Raw genomic sequence first — 22,480 nt, forward strand, 5'->3', positions numbered from 1 at the left:
CATGTTGTAGTGTCCATGTCTTGCCAAGGTGGATGTTGGAGTTTCCAAGTGCAGTGTTGCTTTTTAGATAGCAAAATAATTACTTTTAACTGATTTTGTATCATAGCAACATATCAATTAGTATCTTGCAGCTACCTCTTAATCAGAAGTAATCCAAACACAGATAGAAAGAGGTGGAATGTATTACAGATATTTATGCTTTTGTATGGCTCTCTTGTTCAATTGAGACATAAGGACATAAATTTTTATAATCCTTGGCAATAAGCTGTTTTGAAAAATTGCTAATCTTTTCCACTTCCTTTGCCAGTTGTCAAAACTATCATGATAATAACTTACAGTATTAAAGAAGGTTAATTTTATAGTTAAAATTCCAGGCTAGAACTTGGGAGATATGTTTCCATTACTTCTGCTGTGGAATGCTCACATGGATTTAGGGTAAGTTGCTTAATCTCTTTGCCTCATTTTCTTCAGCTGTAGATGAGAGAAGGACCTAGTTTTTATATTCTCAGAAGAACATTGGATTTGTGTATCAGTGGGGGCATAGGAACAATACTACAGTACAAATAGAATAATTTCCGTCTCGAAAGAAAACCTAGTTTAAACAGTGAACTGCTGTTTTTACTGTCCTAATTGGCACCTTCACCTCAGGTAGCAATGCTGTGTTTACAGAATGTACAGCAAAGAGAACCCCTATATTGCTTTGTGTAATTTCACTTGAGCTTTTTTAAGTCTTGTCTTGTAATTGCTGTTCGGTGACACTAACTGAACAGTAGATTTATAATGTTTAAATATTACAAATCTGAACCTTTTTTCCCCTGCTTTGCATAAAAACATGGAGTGAAACTGTCACTGTGGATTATTTGAGGGAATTTTAGTAATTAGAATTGCATGAGAATTCAGGCTTCTGAGCTGTCATCTGTTCCATTCCCTTCCCAAGTACTAGAGGTTTCAGTAACTTCAGATTTCACAGTTACCTTAAATATCTGACTTATTCTGGCAAGAGATCTTGGAGATAATATTCTGGGGTCAAATTTTGCAGACCTGCCTGTGTCTGGGCAGTTTTTTTGCTTCTGCAAAGTAGAATTTGGCCTTCATGTGAAGTCTAATCTTTCATGTCCTTCTCATGCAAATGAGCTCAGTTGACTGCAGTGGATCTGCTTGTTCTAACTAAGGCTGAGTTGCAGCCACACATCTTTAGGCTGTGAGTTCCAGGATACAGGATTTGAGGTTTCTCTTATGTACACTGGACACAAAGTTTGTAGGTGTTGGCATTCTCACAGAACTGCTTGGGGGGGGAGGGGGAAGAAGAAAATTTTGAAAGAGAAGTGATTGAAAGTATGAAAGCTGTTTGTGAGTTGCACGAAGGTAGTCACCTATAGCCCACACAAACATGGCAGTATAACTAGAGCTCTGTGAACTTTGAAAACGCTGTTTAGTTGCTAATGTTACTATGGTGAAGTATGTCTGTATAGTGTGGTCTCTGCTGTTTGGTTATTGAGAGTGCCAGTACAGGTTTTGGGTGTAAATAAGATACTTAGGAAGGAAAGCTGTGCATCCCACTCCAGAAACTGGAGCAGTGGATATTTGTGTAGAAGAGCAACATGACACAAATGCTTGATTTTGTTTGTGCAAATGAGAAGGCCTTTGTGATGCAAAGCAGCATCCTGAAAAGGCAAATGTGCTTTTCTGGTTGTAAATATCCCAACTAAATACTGCAGTAATTGCAAGCAGAGCTTGGCATTTTTCCTCTCTATTCTCTTCATCGTTATATTTTAACAAGTTCTCATGAGACTATTAAAATGTCTTAGTTTTTGGAACATGTGGCCATGTGGGGATAACTCTGTCTACAGATGCAGTGGGTTGGCAGCTTGATTTTGCATGTCTTTTCATTTCCCTCCAGATCCTGTGACCCGGTGTAACCTTTGGTCTCCCTCTGAAGGCCGGGCTGAAGGAAGTATGAGCAGGTGACTGATGATCACTGTCAATACAGCCTGCAGACAATATGGGAATTACTTTAGCAGTCTCCCACTCCCTTGCACTCCCCCCATCCTCTCTTAAATCAACAAATGCAAATAGCAGCCTCCTTATTTGCTGCTATCTCCAGGAGGCTGCCCAGGCAGCATGGCCTTTGTTGCAGTCCTGCCTATTGAAAAAAGCAGCTTCAGCCGTAGGCAGAAGGAAAAATACCAGTGGGACCTGATTCCCCCCCCTTAATGGTTAATGCTGCTAATATTTGCTCCTCTGGCGTACACAGGTAGGAAGATGCTGAGATAAGGTAGTACTTGATGCGTGTGGTTCAATAGTGCAACCTAAAGTGGTTGGAGCTGATTGCATTGTTACTCTTTGTCCAGTAAATGTCCTTCTGGAAAGGAATAGGGATTGTCCAGTGTCCCAAAACTCATACCTGTGGTCCTAGAACCTGTTGACTTGAAAGTAGCTATGTATTTAACATTATCTGTGTCTTTACTATGCGAGAACAGGAATGCATTTGCTAGATTTCAGCATAGACAGAGGCACAAAGAATTTGTTAAACATTTCTTTACAAGGTCATGATTGTTTTGTTAAATGCATAGTTGTGTGGCAAAAGTAAATAGCTGCATTTTATATTTTTGTAAGCAAATACAGGGCACAATATGTATTACTACATTGTACAGCATATAGTTGATATTGTTTTGCTTTCCAGACATACAGCTTAACATGAGTTGCCATTCAGGGACATAAAAGTAATGCTGTGCCAGCATTTGGTTAAAATTCTGTTCATCTTATTTTAAGCTGTCATTGCATATGAAAATACATTTTGGCATACATAAATAAAAGGAAAGTGATCACTTCGCACATCCAGAAGGTGGTCCTTCTCAGATACCTAGGAAATATTACGTCTGTATTTGATGTATTAGGATTGCAACTAGAGATTTCTTCTGAACTGCCATTTAGGAGTATTAGATTAATAACTGAATCCGGCAAATAGCAGTGTGTGTAAATGATCCTCCAGCTCTAGAAATGTGTGTCAGGAGTACTTGTATTTTATAAGAAGTCTGGGCACAGTGTGTATTTCGTCTTACTGTGACATTTTCTATTGCAAATACTTAATAACAGTTAACTCCTGAGTAAAAATATGGAGTTAAAGTAACAGTTGTAAAGCTAGGTGCTGGACTGTTGAGTATCACTCAGAGAGCTAGACATTAAAACTGTTATCAGTCTTTATATATGTTATTTTCTTGAGATCTCATTTCAAATTTATCTTTGTGTTTTATTTTGTGTTTTCCTTTGTTACTGGAAAGCCTCAACATAGTTATCTTTTCGGAGAAGAAATATTCCAAAATCACAAAAATCCAGAAGTAGCAGCCCTGTGTGCTCCACTTCCAGTCTGCATTAGTGCTTTGGATCAGGCACTGGTGACTGACGTAGTTAAAGCTTGCTTGAACCCTAATTTGCAATTCTTCAGTTATGTCACATTAGGTTCATAGTATTTAAGGTTATGGTAAATCACTTGAGTTTCACCGTCAGCGAGATGCAAAAGGCTGTGGTAGGAGCAATGTGATACTAGAAAGCTAATTTTGAGCATAAAGGCTTAAATGTGTTGTGTGTTTCTTTATCATACTTAACAAGGGTGGTTTGATGTCACAAAATTTCCTATTTTCATCTTCTTACCTGTTCTGCAGCTTGTAAAATCTGTCTGCCTGCCAGCAAGCAGGTCAACAAAATGGAATATTTATTGGCCTTCTGGACTTAGTATTTGCTTTTTTTTGGCCACGGGTGCCACTATAGCATGGTGTGGCACGTCTTTTCAGTGAGGATATGTCCTTATATGAAGGTTCTGTTTGGCATCCTTTTAGTGTTTTAATCTGTCCGTTGGGTTGGAAATAGATAAAATAAAATCATCGTTGTTATTTCAGAGAAGAGTGAATTGGATGGAAAAGACTCTTAACTAGGAAGTTCAATTCAGTGAAATCTGATCACATCCTGCAGCTTCACACCAGATTATAATGCAGTCATATCATATGCATATTGGATCATATTCAAGTGGATATCTATTGGGATCCCATATTGAATTTGTATTGAGATGGGAGATTCACTCATTTCATGGGAGAAAACCACTTCAATGTAAAGAATGAGTAAAAATGATACTTTGTGTTTGATTTTTGGACGTCCTTCTTCCAAATGGTTTGAGGCAGAAAAATCTGGGTATAGTTATGTGAAATTAACTTTCTAAACTGGCATCTCAGAGAAATCCTCATTAATGACTTTTTACCTGTCATCAGTTTTTGTTGTCAGGGGGCTGATTTTCTTTGCTGCTCAGAATTGTTTTGTAGCGCCCTGGAAGTTGTTGGCATGTCTTGCAATTGTGAAACGGCTCTTAGAGGAAAGGGGCTATATTACAGACTGTATAGTTTGTGGCCCTCTTCATGAAGGCCTTCTTGATGAATGGCACTTTATAAATATCATAATTAAATTATGGGAAGCATTTATAAGGTGAGTGGATTAATTATTTTTGGTGGTTTTTTTTGTTTGGTTTTTTTTTTTTTTTCCCAATTCTTATTTGAATGTTTTTCTCTTAGGAAAGTTCCTCTAAAAGAATGGGTACAAAGAGTTCTCTCTTTGGCTTCAATAGAGTTACATAGTTTCATGCCAACCACTTAAGTTCAAAATACAAAGTATATTTATTTTACAATGTAAATTGTGCAGTACACTTTTCTTTTTTTAAGCCTTTGTTAGAAAAGTTGCTTTCCATTGTTCATTTTGAGGTTTTCCCCCCCTTCCCTTTTGTTTTTGTTTTTCCTCAGTTTCCATTACAAAGAGCAGTGCAAAAATCCAATCTTCCCCTTCCAAAGTGACCCGGCGTTCAATGCAGTCTCCACAGAAATCTGCTCCAGTACCAGCACAGCGAGGCAGGAAACCAGGTCGGGGCAAACCCCCTGGACAGTCTGCAGTTCCCAAGAAGGGCCGGTCTCCTAAAAATATTCCCCTGACAAAAAGCACCTCTCATACTGAAAATCTTAAAACAAGGAAAAAAAGTTTAAAACCTGGAAAAAAGGTTAGTCCTTATCTACTACTTTACTTTGTACTGCAAAATTTTGGAGTGAGTTTTTTTATTATTATTATTATTAAATTTTCTGTCTTCAGCCTTCAGGGCTTTACTGTTTTCATCAACTGATTGCAAGAAAAAATCTAGAATAGCTATCCTGGAATATTTCAGTGTAAGAGTCTGTGGATTATTTTATTCCCAAACAAGATTACTAAATTATTTATGGGTGAGTAGTTGGTGTTGAAAAATGCTATTCTGGAATAGCCATTCCCAGTAAAATTGCAAGAGCCAGGAAAGCTTTTTTAAGCTTTTTAGTCTGAGTTAGTTTGTTACTGAACCATATATATAGCATGTGTAATTTTTTTATTTTTTTGTTTTGTTCTGGGTTAGAAACGAAAGAACAGTGAGGGCTTTGTTGCATAATTTAGGCTTCTTAAGCATACAGCTGGATTTGCCAAATGAATCTCATGGATACACCCTAATCCGGGAGATACTACTAGCATGAAGCACAAAGCTTCTTTCAGGCAAAATATTTCTCTAGGTGTGGGCCTAATTCTGCCCTGGTCTGAAAGACATGATGCCTTTCTACCTTTCTCCCTGCCAAGCTGAGTCAGATCTGGAGTGTTGGCAGCTGCCTCCAGCTTCACCTGCAGTGGAGCTGTTTGATCAGGTACACACTGACACTGCTGTACCCTCACCCCACTTCCCGCTCCCATGTGGTACCAGTGCTGGTGGGTAACCTGTCTGAGTGAGATAGTTCAGGGAGCTCAACTGGTAGACAACTAGCACAACATCCGTCCCTCTTATTTCCTTCTTTGTCTGCTCCACCCCAAAAAAGCACAAGTGCTGCAGCTGCTGCAAGGAAGAATAGGATCACAGCAGGGCAGATTTCAGGCAATTTGGATTGCTGTGGAAGTACGATCTATTTTCTGAGGCTTGCTCATGCACAGCAAGCTGTCAAAGAGGAGTAGCAATCCTGCAGTGTCTTTCCTCAGGCAATCTACTCCTTCTTCCTTTGCATTAGCACTAGTGGGAGGTGGGGGACACTGTTGGATTTTTTTTTTTTTTGTGTTCGTTACCCACTCCCCTCCAAAGATTAAAAAAGTAGAAGTTTTGCAGCTTTTGTCCTTCGCTCTATATCAGTGTGGGCTGTGGGATCTATTGCTAGTGATGTGTGGAAAGGGGTGAAGTAATGACACAGGTGGGAATTCTCCCTTCAGTGACAGTGCTGATCAGTGTAAAGTGCTAGTGAAGTAACATTATTAGAGCGTAACCAGAACTCTCTAGTACAAAACTGGAAGCAGCACTTTGTTGAAATGATGACCACAAGATAAGAAATGATCTTGGGGACCAGAAATTGAAAGCTGAGCACTGTCTTCTCTGCTGCCTGCCCCTTCCAGTCGGACATCCAAACTGGTAGGCAGCTGATGGGATTGGTCTCCAGTTTTGTTTGTCTCTTGCTTGGTGTATGAAAGTGCACAGAGGCACAGATTAAAGAGGAGAAGGGTGCTTCTGTTCAGCATTAGCTAGTGGGTGGCGTGTTCTCCACAAGTCTGGGGAGGTTTTAAAGTACAGCATTGAACACAGGACTGTCAAATCTTAAGGTCTTACTCAGGTATGGCAGGATGCGCACTTTCACGTATGAATTTTGTTCTCTCTCTCATTAAAAAGAAATCGAGAGGCTTTATCTATCTTTTGAAACAATAGTTGGAGATATCTTGCCCTTAGAAGAGGCTTCTGGGCTCAGACTGGATGTCTCAAAGTGTCTGCTTGGAGCACTGCATTTGACACCTGATCTGTGTGAGGTACCTGGGGGAACTGATGGAGAATGGGGGTTACTGCTGACGCTTCCTGTCTTGGGGCAGTGAATCTGAGATGCACAGTGAAATCTGTGCACTGCTGATTTCCTCTGTGGGACCAGGCAACAGAGTTAGTTTCGCAAAATCTAAGTTTGATGTATCTAATTTGGGAGTTTTACTACATTAACTTTTGCATCAAAAACTTGAAAAATTAGCTCCTTTTGAGAATTCACAGAAAGTTGTTATTACTCTGGTACATGGTTAAATTGCCAAGATGTTATACATATGTGCAAGCTTTTCTTTGGACTGTTACACCTGTTAGCATAAGGGTAAAGAGGTGAAATGCAGCTTTGTGGGAATTGTGCAGAGTGTATCTGACATGGAGTGCCATACAGACTGTATACCTCACAGGACATATGCAAATGGTATGTGCCTAGAGATTTGAAAGTGATTTTTTTCTTTCTCCCCCAAGACTGATCCAAAAAAACTCCTCCAGATTTTAGACTGAATAATTGTGCTTCAGGTGTGAACTGGCTGTGTGATAGTTCAAAACCTCTGTATTTAGGGAGATTGGTCTATGCCTGTTACTCTGTAGTTGTTTGAATTTCTTTGCCCTTTTAGGTTTGTTATGCTGCAATGTTTATCACTGTGCAGATATTAACTTTTATTGCACAACTAGGAATGTTGAGCCCTGGCGTCATTTTTCTCCTTTATTTAAATTTTTTTCTAATCTGCCCTACAAGCATGAGATGCATGATGGATTTTGTTTTCCATTTGTTTCTCACAGTTTGCACTTACGTTTTTACTCTGTCATAATGAAGAAGAAACCTCTTTACATCTCTTTCATTATATTTTAAAAGTACACTTTGCATAACAGTGCAAAGAATTCCTTTCAGAATTTCTTGAGGAAACACCTTGGTCTGAGTATGCGTAACAGCCCTAAATTCAACCTCACAAAAAGAGTTTTTAAGTGTCAGGGTAAAGCCAGTGTTTGAAGTTGGCCCAGTGGCACCAGACTCTGAGCAGTGCTCTCTGCAGGCAGACAGAACTGGCAGGGGCCAGCCAGTAACAGCCAGACCAAGGAAACGTGCTGAGCCCTGCTGGGAACATGACCTGCCTTGTGACACACCATGGCATTGGGCACACGGCTTGCTGCTCCTCAGTGTGGGATACAAAATGAGAGCCTCAGCTGAGCAAGTGTAACGTGCTATGTTTTCTTCTGAGGGAGAAGGTAGGAAGTGTCTGGCTAGCCTCACCACACTTGTATGTTAGTATGCAGAGCAGATGGTTCCTCTTAGTTTAGTGTTTGTATTTTGTTTTCATGGCTATATTTTTCCGATTTCCTCATCATTCTCCTTGACTTGACCACCCGTATTTTCCAGCATGGTGATGGACAACTGCTGCCCCTGCTCCAGGGGGCCTTCAGGAATATTAGATTTCAGATCAAAAACTCAATCTTTCCAAGTCCATTTTTGTTCCTTGTATTAAGGATGGAGAGAGACCTTTCTGTCATCCAGTGTGAAGATACTTAGGCAATTCCTGACAAGTAATACATCACTGCTTGGTTTTGTATCTAACCTGTGCCACCTCATCTCATTCACAATGCAATGCCAAACCTTGGCAGTCTATTCCTTATGTAGTGATTCCACCAGTGCCATATTGCTAAGCACTTTCTCGAGTGACACCTATCTTCTCTGAACTATAAGAGGACCATAATTTTTCTTCAAAGTGCCCTGGATTTCAGAAGGAAGTTAATTGATTCTTTATAGATGCTGTGAAGAAGTTAAGCACCACTTTTTTTAGGGAAGTGTATGTTTTGATTGCTTTCTACATTGTTTTTAATACATTTTTTGGAAAATATACTGCTTCTAAAAGTGTGAAGGATGAATACTGCTAAATGGAAGAGGGCTTAGCCTTCCTTAGGGACTTGACTGAATTTTTATTTTACTATTTATCAGTTTTAACAGTAAATCCTTACCACATGACCACAAGTCTCTACTGACTTCAGCAGTGTCAAGACCTTGAGTAATCTCTTATATTCTTAATTTTTACTAGGTGAGAGAATGAGAATTTTATCTGTTCTCATGTGAGAAGAAGTAGTGAAGGGAGAAGTGATCAACTCTAATTTATTCTTTCTTTAATTTTCATGTATTTTCATAGTATGTCAAACCACATTAAAAAGGTCTTTCTTGTGAACATCTCTTTTCTAAAGCCCAGTCCAAACCAAATTACAAAAATATTCTCCTTTTCTCAACTGGAAAAGATAATGCACGCTGACCAATTTTGAAATCTCTGTGCTGCAAATGGTGGTTTTCTGTCATATGATAAGCTTCAAATAAGTTTGGTTTGGGAACGGGAAAGGTTTTGGCAACAACATGACTGGATTGTAGTGACAGGTTTATTTGATATCTTTCATGAAGCACCTGTTCCTGAAAGCGGTTACTTGAGAATTCCAGCTCCTTCAAAACAAGTTGAGGGAAAATACAGGTTTGCTGTGATGTTGATGTTCAGATATGACTCAGGTTTTTTATAGCAATATATACACAGTGCAACTAACTTGCTTGAATTGTGATAAACCCAGGTGATTGGAAGGGCATGGACAGGAAAATAATCCAAAACACTTCTTCTGTGCTTTGTAACACTTAGAAGAGTTCATAAATTTGTATAGAAAGCTTGCTCTTTTCCCACTTTTTAGATAAAGATGGGTTCCTTTATAAGTCATTTATCTTCCACTTCGTTACTAAAGTAGCTGTAAATGCAAACTGACAGTTTCTGATCTTCCTTTCCACAACTTTACCTTCTTTCCTGTGTGTGATACTTGTGTAATAAGGAACCACACAGATTCATTAAGATGGTAACTGATAGCAGAAAGGTTTTGCAGACTCCTTAAAAAATGTTAAACATTTTGACTTTGTTTTTTTTTTCTCTAAACAGAAAAAAATCTTGCCAGAAAAAACAACTCCTGCATCTCCTTCTCCTCAGTCATCTCCTGAGGGGGACAGTGGAACTACACAGATACATAAAGATGGATTTAGTTTGTCTGGTGCAACTGCAGCAGTTATATCCACAGGTAAAAGACAAAGAAAAAAATGTTCAAAATGGGTTCCATGTCAAGGAAAATAATAGTGTCATTTTATGGCAAATGTCCTGCAAACTTATTACTAAATAATTTTCCGACTACCTTATTTTTAAAGATATTTGTAGGAACCAGAGTTAGTTTGTAGAACTAGTATTTTGATGCCTGCATTACAGCAATAAATGCTGGGGCACAGGGGCTTTTGGTAGATCTGCTAGACCTGACAGTTTGTTCCTGTCTGAAGAAGGAAACTGTACAGTTCTTTCATGTCTGTCCCACTGCCTAATGTATGAAATGGGAGTAGATGTAGCAATGATATTCTGATATCATGCAGGCTGTACTGTAATATAACAAACTGGAGATTTTATCTTTGTATACCCTTACATGAAAAGAAACAACTCTGTTAAAACCCAGTAAAGGGAATCAGAGGGAATACATTCTTCTTTCCTCATGTTTGCTTTTTTTTTTCTTTTAAATATAATGAAATGCATCTTGAAAAGAGTTGGCAGAGAAGAAATAAGTTAGTAAATGAACTAACCCATTGAGGAACTGGTAACTCTGTAGTGAAACAATTTTTGTGTTGTCACGTGAAATCTCAGATCTTCCTAAAAATGCCATAAATTATGCTAATTTTGTTTGGGATGTCTTTTTACATTTAAGACCTGTTTTTACAATTGAAGTTGTCAGGCTCTTCTCACTCCCAAATTCAGTCATGGATGAGGAGAAAACATGTACTTTTTTCCTAGGAAAATAAACCTTTTGGTTGTTGTTGTTGAACCCAGACAGAAGATGCTATAGAAACTATTTTTGTTGATTCATAGCTTTGATTATTTGTACAAATAGGTTTCCTCCAATTTGCAGACATCAGAGAGTAAACAGATATGGATGAAGACTCTTGTGGAAGTACTTCAGTTTCAGAAGTCCTGGTTTTTATCTAAGTGCAAGTCATACTGCAGTTCAGAAAATGTCAGTCTTTTGTGTAATAGAATGTTTAGATTGTTTAATCACCACAGAGGCACATTTCTTTATTAAGCTGTAATAATGTCTCGGGTACAATTTTTGTCATGTGATAGTGAAGTTGAACAAGAAAAAAAAATCATCAGTTGCATCTTTTTCCCATGTTTTTCTGCTTTGGAAGTCTCTTTGGAAGACAATTTCACATTGTTTCTTTAAAAAGTGTTTTCAAAAGTCCTGTATGGTTTTTTGTGCTAAGCTTACAGTGTTTCTAGAGAAGTGTTTATTTTATTTAGCAGAGAAAACCGTGTTACAGTGTGGGAATCATGTGTGAGAGGTTTGGATCTTCTGAAGGTACAGGCCTTCAGTAGCCATTGTGTGTGTATAATGGCCCTGTGTGCATGTATATGTTAGTGCCATATGGGTGCTTCAGAATGAGCATCAGTGGTAGGTATATAACATAGGGTTCTCTTTGTTGCAACTTCTTAAACAGGAAAAAATTTTGACAGTAACTTGGTAAGACCAGCTTTTTAGAATTGTGTCTTAGTCATTTAGAGTACCTGCCAGTAATTCGTACTTTATTGGAACTAGTGTATGAGCAGAGATATCAAAATACAAGTCTTGTTACATTAGTGAGGTAGAGAAGGGCTTCAAAGAACAGGAAGAAAAAGTGGGTTTAGGACTCAGGTAGGAGAACCTTGGTGGAAGAGCACGTTCTGCATGCTCTGAAAGCATGTGTGCATGTTCAGCTTCTTGAGTTGACCAGCACATCTTTTCCTCGAGATTAAAACTAAAATGACACTTTGCAGTTCTAACTTGGAAACATGTCTTGGTTTCTTGGCAGTAAATATGGCTTGTACCTTTTCAGTGTGTGTTTATGTCAACAAACATGGAAATTCTGGGCCTCACCTGGATAAGAAGAAGGTTCAGCAGCTTCCAGACCACTTTGGACCAGGTCCTGTCAATGTGGTACTTCAGCAGGCTGTACAGGCTTGTGTGGATTGTGCCTATCAAGCCAAAACAGTCTTTGGATTTCTGAAATCTGGCCATCATGGAGGGGAAGTGATAACTGGTATGTGAAGATGCTTGGTTTCTTCTGTTTCTTCACTCGGTTGAGAACTTGAGGTAGGGCAGAAGAACTGAAGAACTGCAATGAATTTATATCACTTTTGTAACTATGTAAACACAGGCAAGAACATATACTTGTGAACTCCTTCACTACTGGTGGTGAGTGATCTATCTCACTCTGGGTTCAGAGTGATTTGAATAATTCTTCAAGTTAGAATTTACCAATAGCAGTGTTAAATTCCATATGCACAGTTAGGTTCTTATACTAAGCAGAGCTTGTGCACCTCATTTAGCAGCTGTAGCCAAACATTTGTAAAGTAAACTCAGTACAAGTGAAGTAATCAGCTTTATTAATTCAAGTCATTTGCATAATCTTATCCATACTTGGTGTTCTTTATGCATTAACCAAGTGAGTGACAAGTCTCAAACTAATCTGTTTAGCTTCCAGGCAAGTGATTCCACATGTTAAAGTTGCTGCTGCTTCTCTTACTCCCTTCCCCAGAACTGTAGCACGATCTTCATCAACCTATGTCCCATAATATGGAATAGGTTTATTTCTATTACATTTTGATGGCAGGTCTGTAGATAAATTATCTTTATATCTCAAACTGAATAGCTACTCTTGACATTTTTTTCCTTCTAGGCTAGGAAATATTCTATATAGCAGTTAGCACATCAATTCATAATTCCATCACTGGTGATAAAAAGACTTTGCATTACTTTAATCTCTTTAGATTAACACCAGATGTGAAAGATGATTAGTGGAATAGAGGTTCAGTTAAATACTCATAAAGATGTTGCTGCATAACAATATTTAAAAAGCAGCACCCCAACCTGTGTACAGCAGAACTACAGTAATCTTGCTTAGGCATCCCCATGAATTTGTTCACAAAATGGATGCTGCTTCTCAGCTGTGTAGTAAAGGTTTAATGGCATTGTATATGTGTGGTTTTGAAACTGATACTGCTTTATTTTTGCAGTACGCATGAAAGTTTTTTATATTATTAACTCCTTGTTGTGCGTAATTCAGGCAAGTCAATTTTCTACAGCAAAATGCACTGAGATGTTCATTGCCAGTATTCTGTTTGTGATTGTTTATCATGAAGGACTAAATCATAGGCCAGTGGCAACTCTGGGCTGTGACTGAGTAGTTGAAAATAATTATTTCAAATAGCAGAAAAAAATTTCAGATTTCTCATGAAGTTGTGGTTTGTTTACATTCAAAAATTCTGTACAAAAAGGAAGTATTGTTCTGCATCTGGCTTCACCCCAAGGCCTGTATTCAGAGAAATCAGCTCTGTAGCCCTGTATTTGAGGAACCTGGTGATGTAGACTGCTCCTGAAGTAGAGTCCTGGTCCAGGTGATAGTGAGCCACAAGATCCCAGGGGGTTTCTGGTGTTCTTGAGCTCTTGCCTTCTCGTTGGCTTGTCAAACAGGTTGCTGAGAAGCAGGTGAGCAAACACTCCCTGTCACTGTATCAAAAGTTTGTGTGTTATATTCTGTGAACCACGAAATATGACTTAGATTAATGTAGCACATTGCAGATATATGTGTGCATGAACAGCAAGGAAGAAGAGGAAAGCAAGAGTAGAATAAAATAAGGAATTACAGAATGAAATTTTGAGAGTATTTGCTTGTAGCTTTTCTTGATTTAAAGTGGTTTTGGTGGGTGGTTTGTTGTTCACGTTTTGTTTAGGTTTTTTTTTAAGACAAGAAAAAAGGATGTTGCAGCAGAAAACAAGAAAAGAAATCTAAATCTTTTGGGGAACTGATGCTTTCATGGCAAGTTTTATACCTGCTGTAGGAGGAAACTGTGCTGATGAGGACATGGATAAAATAATCTTGCTAGAATTTGTGGAATAATTAGGGGGTTCTTTCAGTTCAGCTGCCAAGGAAAATAATTGTTTTGAATAAAATTGAATTTAGAATTTTTCCATCTTTTCTTACTCAAACAAAGGCACAAACCCTTTTATTTTTGCTTGATGCATAAGGTTTCAATTCAGGCAAATATGACTGAAAGGAAATTAAAAGCTTGATTAGCAAGCCCATTATGGTGGTGGTGTCAGCCCCTTTTTTCTCCCTGTAGTACAGACACTGTGGTGCTTGGTGGGATGAAATAGATTGAGGCTCAGATAAATTTTCTCAAAAGAGAATTAAAATCAGACTCTTGGATAAGTTTCATCACTATCAGAAAAACACATTTTTCGATAGTTTAGCTCTCAGTCTTTCTTCTGGCTTGAATGTGGTATTTAAAACATACCCAATGGAAGGTAAAGAAATGAGTATGACTCCTGGGGGCTGGGATTGCACACGCAAGCTCCAGTCCCTGTTTATATATCATTAAAGGTTGAGGTTATTTCACCTCAAAAGTACTCCTTTTAATTTTTTTCCCCTAGCATTTGTCTGGGAAGAAAGATGCTCATATTGTCCCCAAGCAGAGCAGACAGTTGAGCCTGTGGGTCTAGATCACACACCCTTGGTTGGAGTTTTTATGGTTCCCCTGAGGTGTTCAGAGGACAGGGGAGCTGTGTTTGCACTGAATATTTATTTGTGGATTTTCCCCATGGAATGTTTTGCTGGGGCACTCACAATGCCTCAGCTGTTTCTTGCTTTATCCTCCTGACAACTTTTAAATAACATTGTTCTTTCCAATACTTCTTTCAAAATGAGAAATTAAGGGGTATAGAATAAGTCATTTCTCCAAAGTCATATAGGAAGATCCATAAAGCTATTATAAAGCATTTTAAATTTCTGCTGTAGCTGACTACTACCTTGCAGTAAATTTGTCAGGAGGTCAGCCTGTGCTAGGTCTCACAGCCCATTTGCTCTCCAGAACTGGTTGAGTTCCATGCAAAAATTTGCCTTTGGAGACCCCTTCCCCAAACAGGATGTAGAGGACCTTGTGTCTGAGCCACATGTGGGACTGTTAATCATTAGCATTTCATTTGAACGTTGGAGCCTGGAAAAATCGAACAGGCCACGGAAACACTTTTTTCCTGTAGTACTGACTCTTAAACTTCAAGTACTTGCATTGGTCAGTCTGTCATGAAAGCAGATGGGAGAGGGAGCATGTTGTTGATGCTAGCTGGTTAACTTGCATTAACTCTAATCAGAAGCTTCCTTGCATCAACAGTGTAAGTAATTGACACTTCAGATTTCCTAAGGAAGCCTAAAATATGCTAGGCTTGGGCATTTTCTTTGGTTTTGTGTATATTATCTGTCTCTTTTGCAACACGATATGGAAATATTCCTTAATTCAGATCTGTGAATAAAGGCTTTCATGTCATTTCTGGCTTTTAAAAATTTTTTTAATGCATCTGCTACTGACAAAATGTGATCCTTTAATGCTCTGCTTATCATTTGGAAACTTATGTTAACAACAGAAACTGCATGACAGGCTGAAAACCAAGAAGACAAATTGATGCATAAACCTGGTGTTCGTGCCGCTTCTTTTCAGTGCTTAGTTTAAGTTACAAGTTTGTTCCTGCTTTGTTGTAAAGTCTTTCTAATCAGAAGTAACTAAAAGTTTCAGCTGATGTAATGGTAATTATTTATCCATATATTGGTAGTATTGAGCCTTTTCAAAACCTTACTAATTTGCACAGAAAAGGAAAAATATCAGCTGCCACACTGTGTTTGAGGGGCAAGGAAGGAGATCAGCCAGGAAAAAACATAAGGCACATGTCCCGGCTGCTTGTAATCACTCAGTTTAAAAGACTACAGATTCTTTTGTGGCTGTTGTGGTGTCTCTGCCACCTAGCTTTTGTTGAAATAAGTGAGAGCTTGACCACTGTAGTGCTGACAGCAGCATAGATTTCTCTAGTGATAAAATAAATGGCAAAAGTTTCCGTAGTCAGAATTTCAGTGGTAATGGATGCCAGCACATTACCACAAGTATGCTCCCTTCAGTTAGAAACTGAGAAAAAAAAATGTTAAAATTGTTTGTTTCATTCCTTCTTTTTTAAAAAAAAGAAAAAAAATTGTTTGGGCTTTTTTTATTTTTAGCAAATATTTTAAAGGCTCTTTTGTGTGCTATGTCCTGCAAATAGGTGGTAGAAAGCTTACTGTTTTATAAGCAAGTAGCAGAAATTACGCAGGGTTTTGGTGGTGAGGAAATAGCTGCAAGTTTTGTTATACTAGTGTGAATCCCAAATTATTTTATTAAAACCAGTTCCTATAGAGCAAATTTAAACTGACATGGATCCAATGGAAGGTAAAATCAGTCCTTTGGATGTGAATTTTTTAAACTATTGGAATGATTATTTACTCCTCTCATGTCTTGTGTGGTTTAAATCAAATCTGGATGTCTTCTCCTTTAAGTTAATGATGGTATTTTACTATACTTTATGATGTGTGATGTAATCTTCTTATTCACAGCTTCCTTTGATGGGGAAAAGCATGCCATCAATCTTCCTTCTGTAAACAGTGCATCATTTGTCCTGCGCTTCTTGGAGAAGCTCTGCCACAGCCTGCAGTGTGATAATCTCTTCAGTAGCCAGCCTTTCAGCCCTTACATGGGATGTGCACATAGTCCTACAGAGTATGATAGGAACAAGCCAGGTATTGTTAATCACTTGCTACTTTCAAGTGCTGGTATTTTTGAGAAATGCAGTGAAATTATGAATTATAAAATGTAAATTTTTAGTCTTTCTAGGATGCGAATGGCTTGAAATTAATACACTTCAGTTCTTAGTGGATTGGTTCCACTGTGATAGTGCTTTGACAGAAGGGATAGCTTATACCACATGGGTGTAAATAATTTTGTTCAGCGAACTCCTCCTTGTAGGCAAGCCAGAAAACATATGTACTTTACCACTGTGATACCATTAAAAAGACAAGCTCAAAACTTCACATTTTACTTGTTAAAAATTATGTTTGGATCATAAAATAAACTTACTGAAAGATACTTGCTGCCTATGAGAAGGGGCTTGCCCTGAAACGCAATTCAGTCTAACCCTTCCAATATTAGGAAAAGGTCGTTTCTTTTCTCTTTATTCACCTTACTTAGTGATGACTCCAAAAATTTTACATTCTGCTATGTACAGTCCAGTCTTCTAGTAGAAAAGGTGGATTTTGCAGGTGGCTACTTGTGAAATTTTCCGTGAGTCCAGTATCTTTGCTGCTCCAGGAAAATAGAGTGAAGGGGAGAGGACATGACTTGCCCAACATCTCCCAACAGATTGTTTGCAGGATGTGGTGTTACAAGTCCCAGATCAAGAGTCACCAGGAGCCATAGCTGAGATGGCCTTGTTGTCAGGGCAATTTCAGGAGATTCATATTGGGAGCGAAGCTTCCTCTCAGCTGTCTGGTAGTTGAGTCTGTTTTCTGGGTGCTGCTTTAGAAAATATGGGGTTTTTTCATCTTTCCAGTGGAGGAATTAAATTTATAATCCTATCTGTTATGTGCAAGTCATTAGTTTTAACTCTTTTCAGAAAAATAAGTAGACAGGGTCAAGGTAATTCAACTTAGAAAGCTCGTATTGAAATGACTGAGGCTGTGTGACACAAGAAACTGAACTGTAACCTGGTGACTGGCTGATGTCTGTCTTTGCTTTTGTCCCTGGACTTTGCCCATGAGCAGCTTTATGCTGGAATAATACATGGTGACTTTCCTCTTCACAGCCAAAGAAATACCTGAAAACAGGAATGCTAAACGATACTCTCAGGACTCTCCACCATATACTGCTCCTCTTTCCCCTAAACTTCCCAGAAAGGATGCTCATCCATCTGAAGGTAATTACATTATGTCGGGATTATATATGAGGATTATTTATGGTTTCAGTATTTCCAGTCAAAAAGGACTGAGTACAACATATGTGTCTGGTTTGTCTCTAGCCTTTGACAGGTCAGGGTGAAAGTATGTTAATTATTGATCACTGGCACAGATTTTGCATTTAGGGAAGATCTACTGCAAGTCACAGCAGTGCTTCTCCTAAACCCGCAGCCTTTTCTGCAAAGGGGCTCAGGCACATAGGTGACAGATGAAGCCTCCTGCTTCATGTATGGCTGAAAACCAATTGCCTTGAAATGGGTTAGGAGATAAATTGGAAGCAACTCTTAACTCTAGGCAGAGATCATTAAGTGAGTAAGGGTGCAGCTTGATGGTACAATTTAGCAGAGTTTATGGCTAGCTGCCTGGGAAAGTTGTGCTGCTCCTGCTTTCCTTGCCTCCTTGTCCCTGCATTGAGTCCTAGCCCACCCCTACTCCTTCTCTCTGGCTGATTAGTGTGCTGAACCGTTAACAAAAGCACAGAAAACATTCTGGTTAAGAGTCTTGCAGTTTACTTCTCTGGGGTGACTCACTGTGGACTCAGGTGAGCATAGGGAAGGGTTGAATCCAAGGCAGCCGTGGCCAGGGTAGTGGCATAGCCTTCCTGTGGCAGCTGACTGTTAGGTTGATGTTGTTCACTAATAAATAGCACTTTTTTCTTGTGCTGCAATTGAGCTGCAGTAACTGAGCATATGTCTAATTTTAGTCTGCCTCAGATGTGAAGTAAAGGCTCTAGGTTTAAACCTCAGAGAGAGAGACACAGCAAAATGCTTTTTTACTCTGTATTTGCTACTTAACTCGTTCAGCCGTGATAAATTGATGATATTGACTCATCCCATCTGATACATACTTTCTCTTGCTAGAAGATATTTACACATTGTTTTTTGAAATATGATGGGAATGAGGTGTTTTCCTTCTTTTTTCTTTTTTTCCCCCTTTTTTTATGTGATCCTGAAGTGATTTTGTATCTATCAGCATGAGTGGGGGCAGAATAATCTCTTCTGTTAAAGCAGAAAAGGATATAAAATTAAAATGTTCCAAATGATAGCTTATTTAAAATGGTACCTCTTATTATTTTGTATATATGTAGCATATTCACATATTTGTATTTCCTGCAGCTGTTATTATATACAGTTCTGCATTGATTATCGATTTCTGTGTCTTTCAAAAAGAAGCACTGGCTTAATTCCAGAGATACGTTGTACACCTAAGTCAGATATTTCTGGTAGGTAACATAATAAGTGTGGAGCACTTAATTATGCTCAAATGAAGTTGTTTCATTTGGAGCAAAACAAATGTTTAAGTTTATCTTGCTAGAAATCTTTCTCGAAGTAAACATGAGTGCACATTGTGCTTCTTAATCCTTGTTTGTAATGGGTCTCTTTTACAGAGGAAGTCTTTAAAATACATTTTAAGATCAGTACTTCATTGTAAAGTGCAGTTACTTGGATAAAAAATAATTAAAATAAGTGTTTTTCCATGGTTTCAAAAGTTTGAATTTGTGCTTTCTGCATTTCAAGAGGCAGAGTGTTCTCTAGTGTTGTGTGTTTCCCATTAGAGCAATGTCCTCCGCTGAAAATCTGGAGGCAATTTTATAGCGGTCAGTCATGGGTTGGTTAGCAAGAAAGATCTGCCCCGAAAAAGTTCTTGTTCCATTGATGTTGTCTTAAAATAGTTGTTTCAAAATATCATTTGAAGGTGAAATGGAATAATTGTGGGAAATGGGTCTTTCAAACAGCTCGTTTTCCTTCTGATCTGCTCAGGGATATGTTTTGCAGATTTTACTGCCTTTCTTGCTCCTTAACAATTTCTTCTTTAAGTTATGAAAGATAAAGGAGGAGGGAGTGGGGAATAAGTCAGACTCCCTACCCCTGAAAACAGAGTGTTCTTACTACTGTGTCTGATTACATCATTTTGTTATGTATGAGACAGAACAACTGGCTTCTAATTCCCAGAAGAACTTCAAGAAAACAAGACATCCAATTCCTGCTAAGGCCTTCAGTGCTTAAACAGTATACTGTCATCCTTACATTTGAAACATAAGGCCTCTTATTGGCCTTTTATTAATCCGTGCAGAGATCAGGCATTCTGCAGTGGAACCTCCCACCTCTTTCTTGAGCGCTGTTATTCACAACTGCTCGAAACGTCGAGGTAGGAGGAATGTGTCACTCCATGGATTGCAAAGCTCCATTTGCTGGATGTTTGTAGAGCAGCTAGATGGATGGAACAGAAGGTGGATTGGACACTATAGTTGCCGAACGCCTTCCCTAAAAAATGATGGGAAATACCTTTCCCACCTTTCCCACCTTGTGTATGTGAGAGTTTACAGTAAGATAAATTCAAATGTGAGTATCTTAGGGCAAAAAAGCAGAGTTGATCTTTCCCAGACCTATTTATTATTGTTTACTTTAGAGTATAAAACATCAGAAAGAAATCTGGGATATAATTGAAATAAATATAATTAAATTATTTTGTAATACAGTCAATTTTTTTAATCTTTTTGTCTTCAGAAATCTTGACAAAAATTATATGAAACAATTATTTCTCAAAAAAAATCCTATGTTTGGACTCCTGCTTGTTTGCTATGAAAGCTACAAAAATAGTTTTGCTGTAATTGTTTAAAATATCACCTCTGCCTTTTGACTTTGGACTGAGATTTCTGTTAGTGATTTCATTCTCTACAGCTCTAATTTTCCCTTGGTTGGCTAGCTTTTAATTTTATAGTGCTCATCATTGACTACATCTCTTAAAATCTTTCCGAAATTCTATGGAATGATAGCTTTTGTTTCTAATTTTTATAAGTTGCTGTAACTACTTCTGAGAAATGAGTTAATTTTCCTGTTTGTTTTTTTGAAAATTTTAGTAGCTTCTTCTTTGCTTTTGTGATTGAAGTTTGACAAACTATAAAGTTTTGCAGTGGTTATTTTAGAATTATTTATATGAAAGAGAAGGACTTGTGTCCATAAAAGCTTTTTTGTTTGACGAGTATTGAATTTAGTAAATGATGTTACACTGTCTCTTAGACAAGGAGTCCAGGAAGGCTGGGCACTCTTTAAGATGGAAATCTTAAAGGTGCAGGAGCAGGCTGTCTCCAAATGCTGGAAAAAGACTGGCCTGGCTGAACATAGAGCTTTGGCATGAACTCAGGAAAAAAAAAGGAGAGTTTATGACCTGTGGAAGAAGGGACAGGAAAGTTAGAAGGACTACAAGGATGCTGTGAGGTTATTCAAGGAGAAAATTAGAAGGGGCAAAGCCCAGATAAAACTTCACCTGGCTACTGCTGTAAAAGACAAGAAAATTTTTTTCTTATTTTTCTCATCAATCAAAGGAGGGCTAAGGGGAATCTCCAGCCTTTATTGTATGTGGAGGGAAACAAAGTGACAGAGGTTGAGGAAAAGGCTGAAGTACTTCATGCCTCCTTTGCCTTGGTCTTTAATAATAAGAGCAGTTGTTCTCCATGTACCCAGCCTCCTGGAAGACAACTGGACAACCTTCATGAGCTGGAAGACAGCGACAACCTAAACAATTCTGTGATTCAGCCTAAACAGTTTCAACCTAAACAATTCTATGGTTCTATAATCCTGGGGGAAATTGGACTGAGGTCAGGACCTGACACACCACTGAAGACATACACAAGCCTATGGGGCCATATGGGATCTACCCAGAGTACTGAGGGAGCTGGTGGAAGTGCTCCCTGAGCCACTTCCACCTTTTTGCTCTCTACAACTATGTGAAAGAAGGTTGTAGGGAGGTGGGGAGTGCTATCTTCTCCCAGGTAACAAGAGAGAGGATAAGAGGAAATGGCCTCAAGTTGCACATAGGAAAGTTTAGATTGAATATTAGGAAAAGTTTCTTCACCAAAAGGGTTGTCAAGCATCAGAACAGGCTGCCTGGGCTGTGTCATCATCTCTGGAGCTATTTAAAAGGCACATAGATGTGGCACTCAGGGACTTAGTTTAGTGGTGAACATGGTGGTGCTGGGTTAATGGTAGGACTTGATGATCTTAGTGGTCTTTTCCAACCTAAATGATTCTGTGACTCTGTGATCTTGCCTTACTGAATTCACTAAGTAGGGAACTGGCTCTGTGAATGCCTTTATCCCCTCCCAGGATTATGCTGGCTGAGGACCAAAATACACTTAACAGTTCTTCACTGCACTCCACGTTTAAACAGGATTCAGCAGAGAACCTAAGACCTCGTGAACCAAGTTGAAAGCATGCTTGAGAAGCTTGATGTTTCTTTTAGGAAAATACTCTTCCTTTATTTTTAATTTGGGATTTGCCCAAGAAGTTCTTGAAAGTTTTCATATAAGAGGGTAGTAAAAAGCTTATTTCATGAACTTGTTTCACAGAATATACCAGTTCTTTTTCCAAAGAATATGCTGCTTCACTAGCATATGTTTTATAACTTCACTAGAATAATTTTCAAGATGGTAGTGTGGGGCTTACACTTCTGTGAACCTGTTAGCTATATTTTTCCAGCTCTTAACTCTCCTGCCAAAGCAGCATTTGTTTCATACAGATTTGTACATTGTGGTTCCAACTTCATTCTCATGCTGTTGCTTGGCCTGATGCAAACAGAGAGGAGTATGTATGATTGATAGAGAATAGAGTGGTGGTCTTGTTGATTTCGGATTTTTTTTTCCCCTCACATAGCATGCTTCTCCCAAACAGACCTGAATTGGGTTGAACAGGAGTGGAGTTTTCAGTAATCAAGCAAACCTGGCTCCTCTCTCATGCCACAGGGGAAAGGATCTGCTGAACTTAGCTAATCTGCTTAGAAACAGT

At 38.6% G+C, this 22,480-nt stretch overlaps 1 protein-coding gene across 1 annotated transcript in view; it reads left to right on the top strand.

The window, feature by feature from the left end:
* Positions 1–22,480, top strand: part of SCML2 (Scm polycomb group protein like 2) — a 70,180-nt gene that overhangs the window by 41,174 nt on the left and 6,526 nt on the right. The window contains exons 8-12 of the mRNA XM_051794848.1: positions 4,785–5,035; positions 9,760–9,895; positions 11,724–11,927; positions 16,302–16,484; positions 17,546–17,656. Of these exons, the coding sequence (XP_051650808.1) occupies positions 4,785–5,035; positions 9,760–9,895; positions 11,724–11,927; positions 16,302–16,484; positions 17,546–17,656 (885 nt within the window). The remainder of the gene's footprint in view (positions 1–4,784; positions 5,036–9,759; positions 9,896–11,723; positions 11,928–16,301; positions 16,485–17,545; positions 17,657–22,480) is intronic.

Source organism: Manacus candei, unplaced genomic scaffold, assembly GCF_025592945.1.
Source record: "Manacus candei isolate 608988 ecotype Guabito, Panama unplaced genomic scaffold, ASM2559294v1 h1tg000041l, whole genome shotgun sequence".
NCBI lineage: Eukaryota > Metazoa > Chordata > Aves > Passeriformes > Pipridae > Manacus > Manacus candei.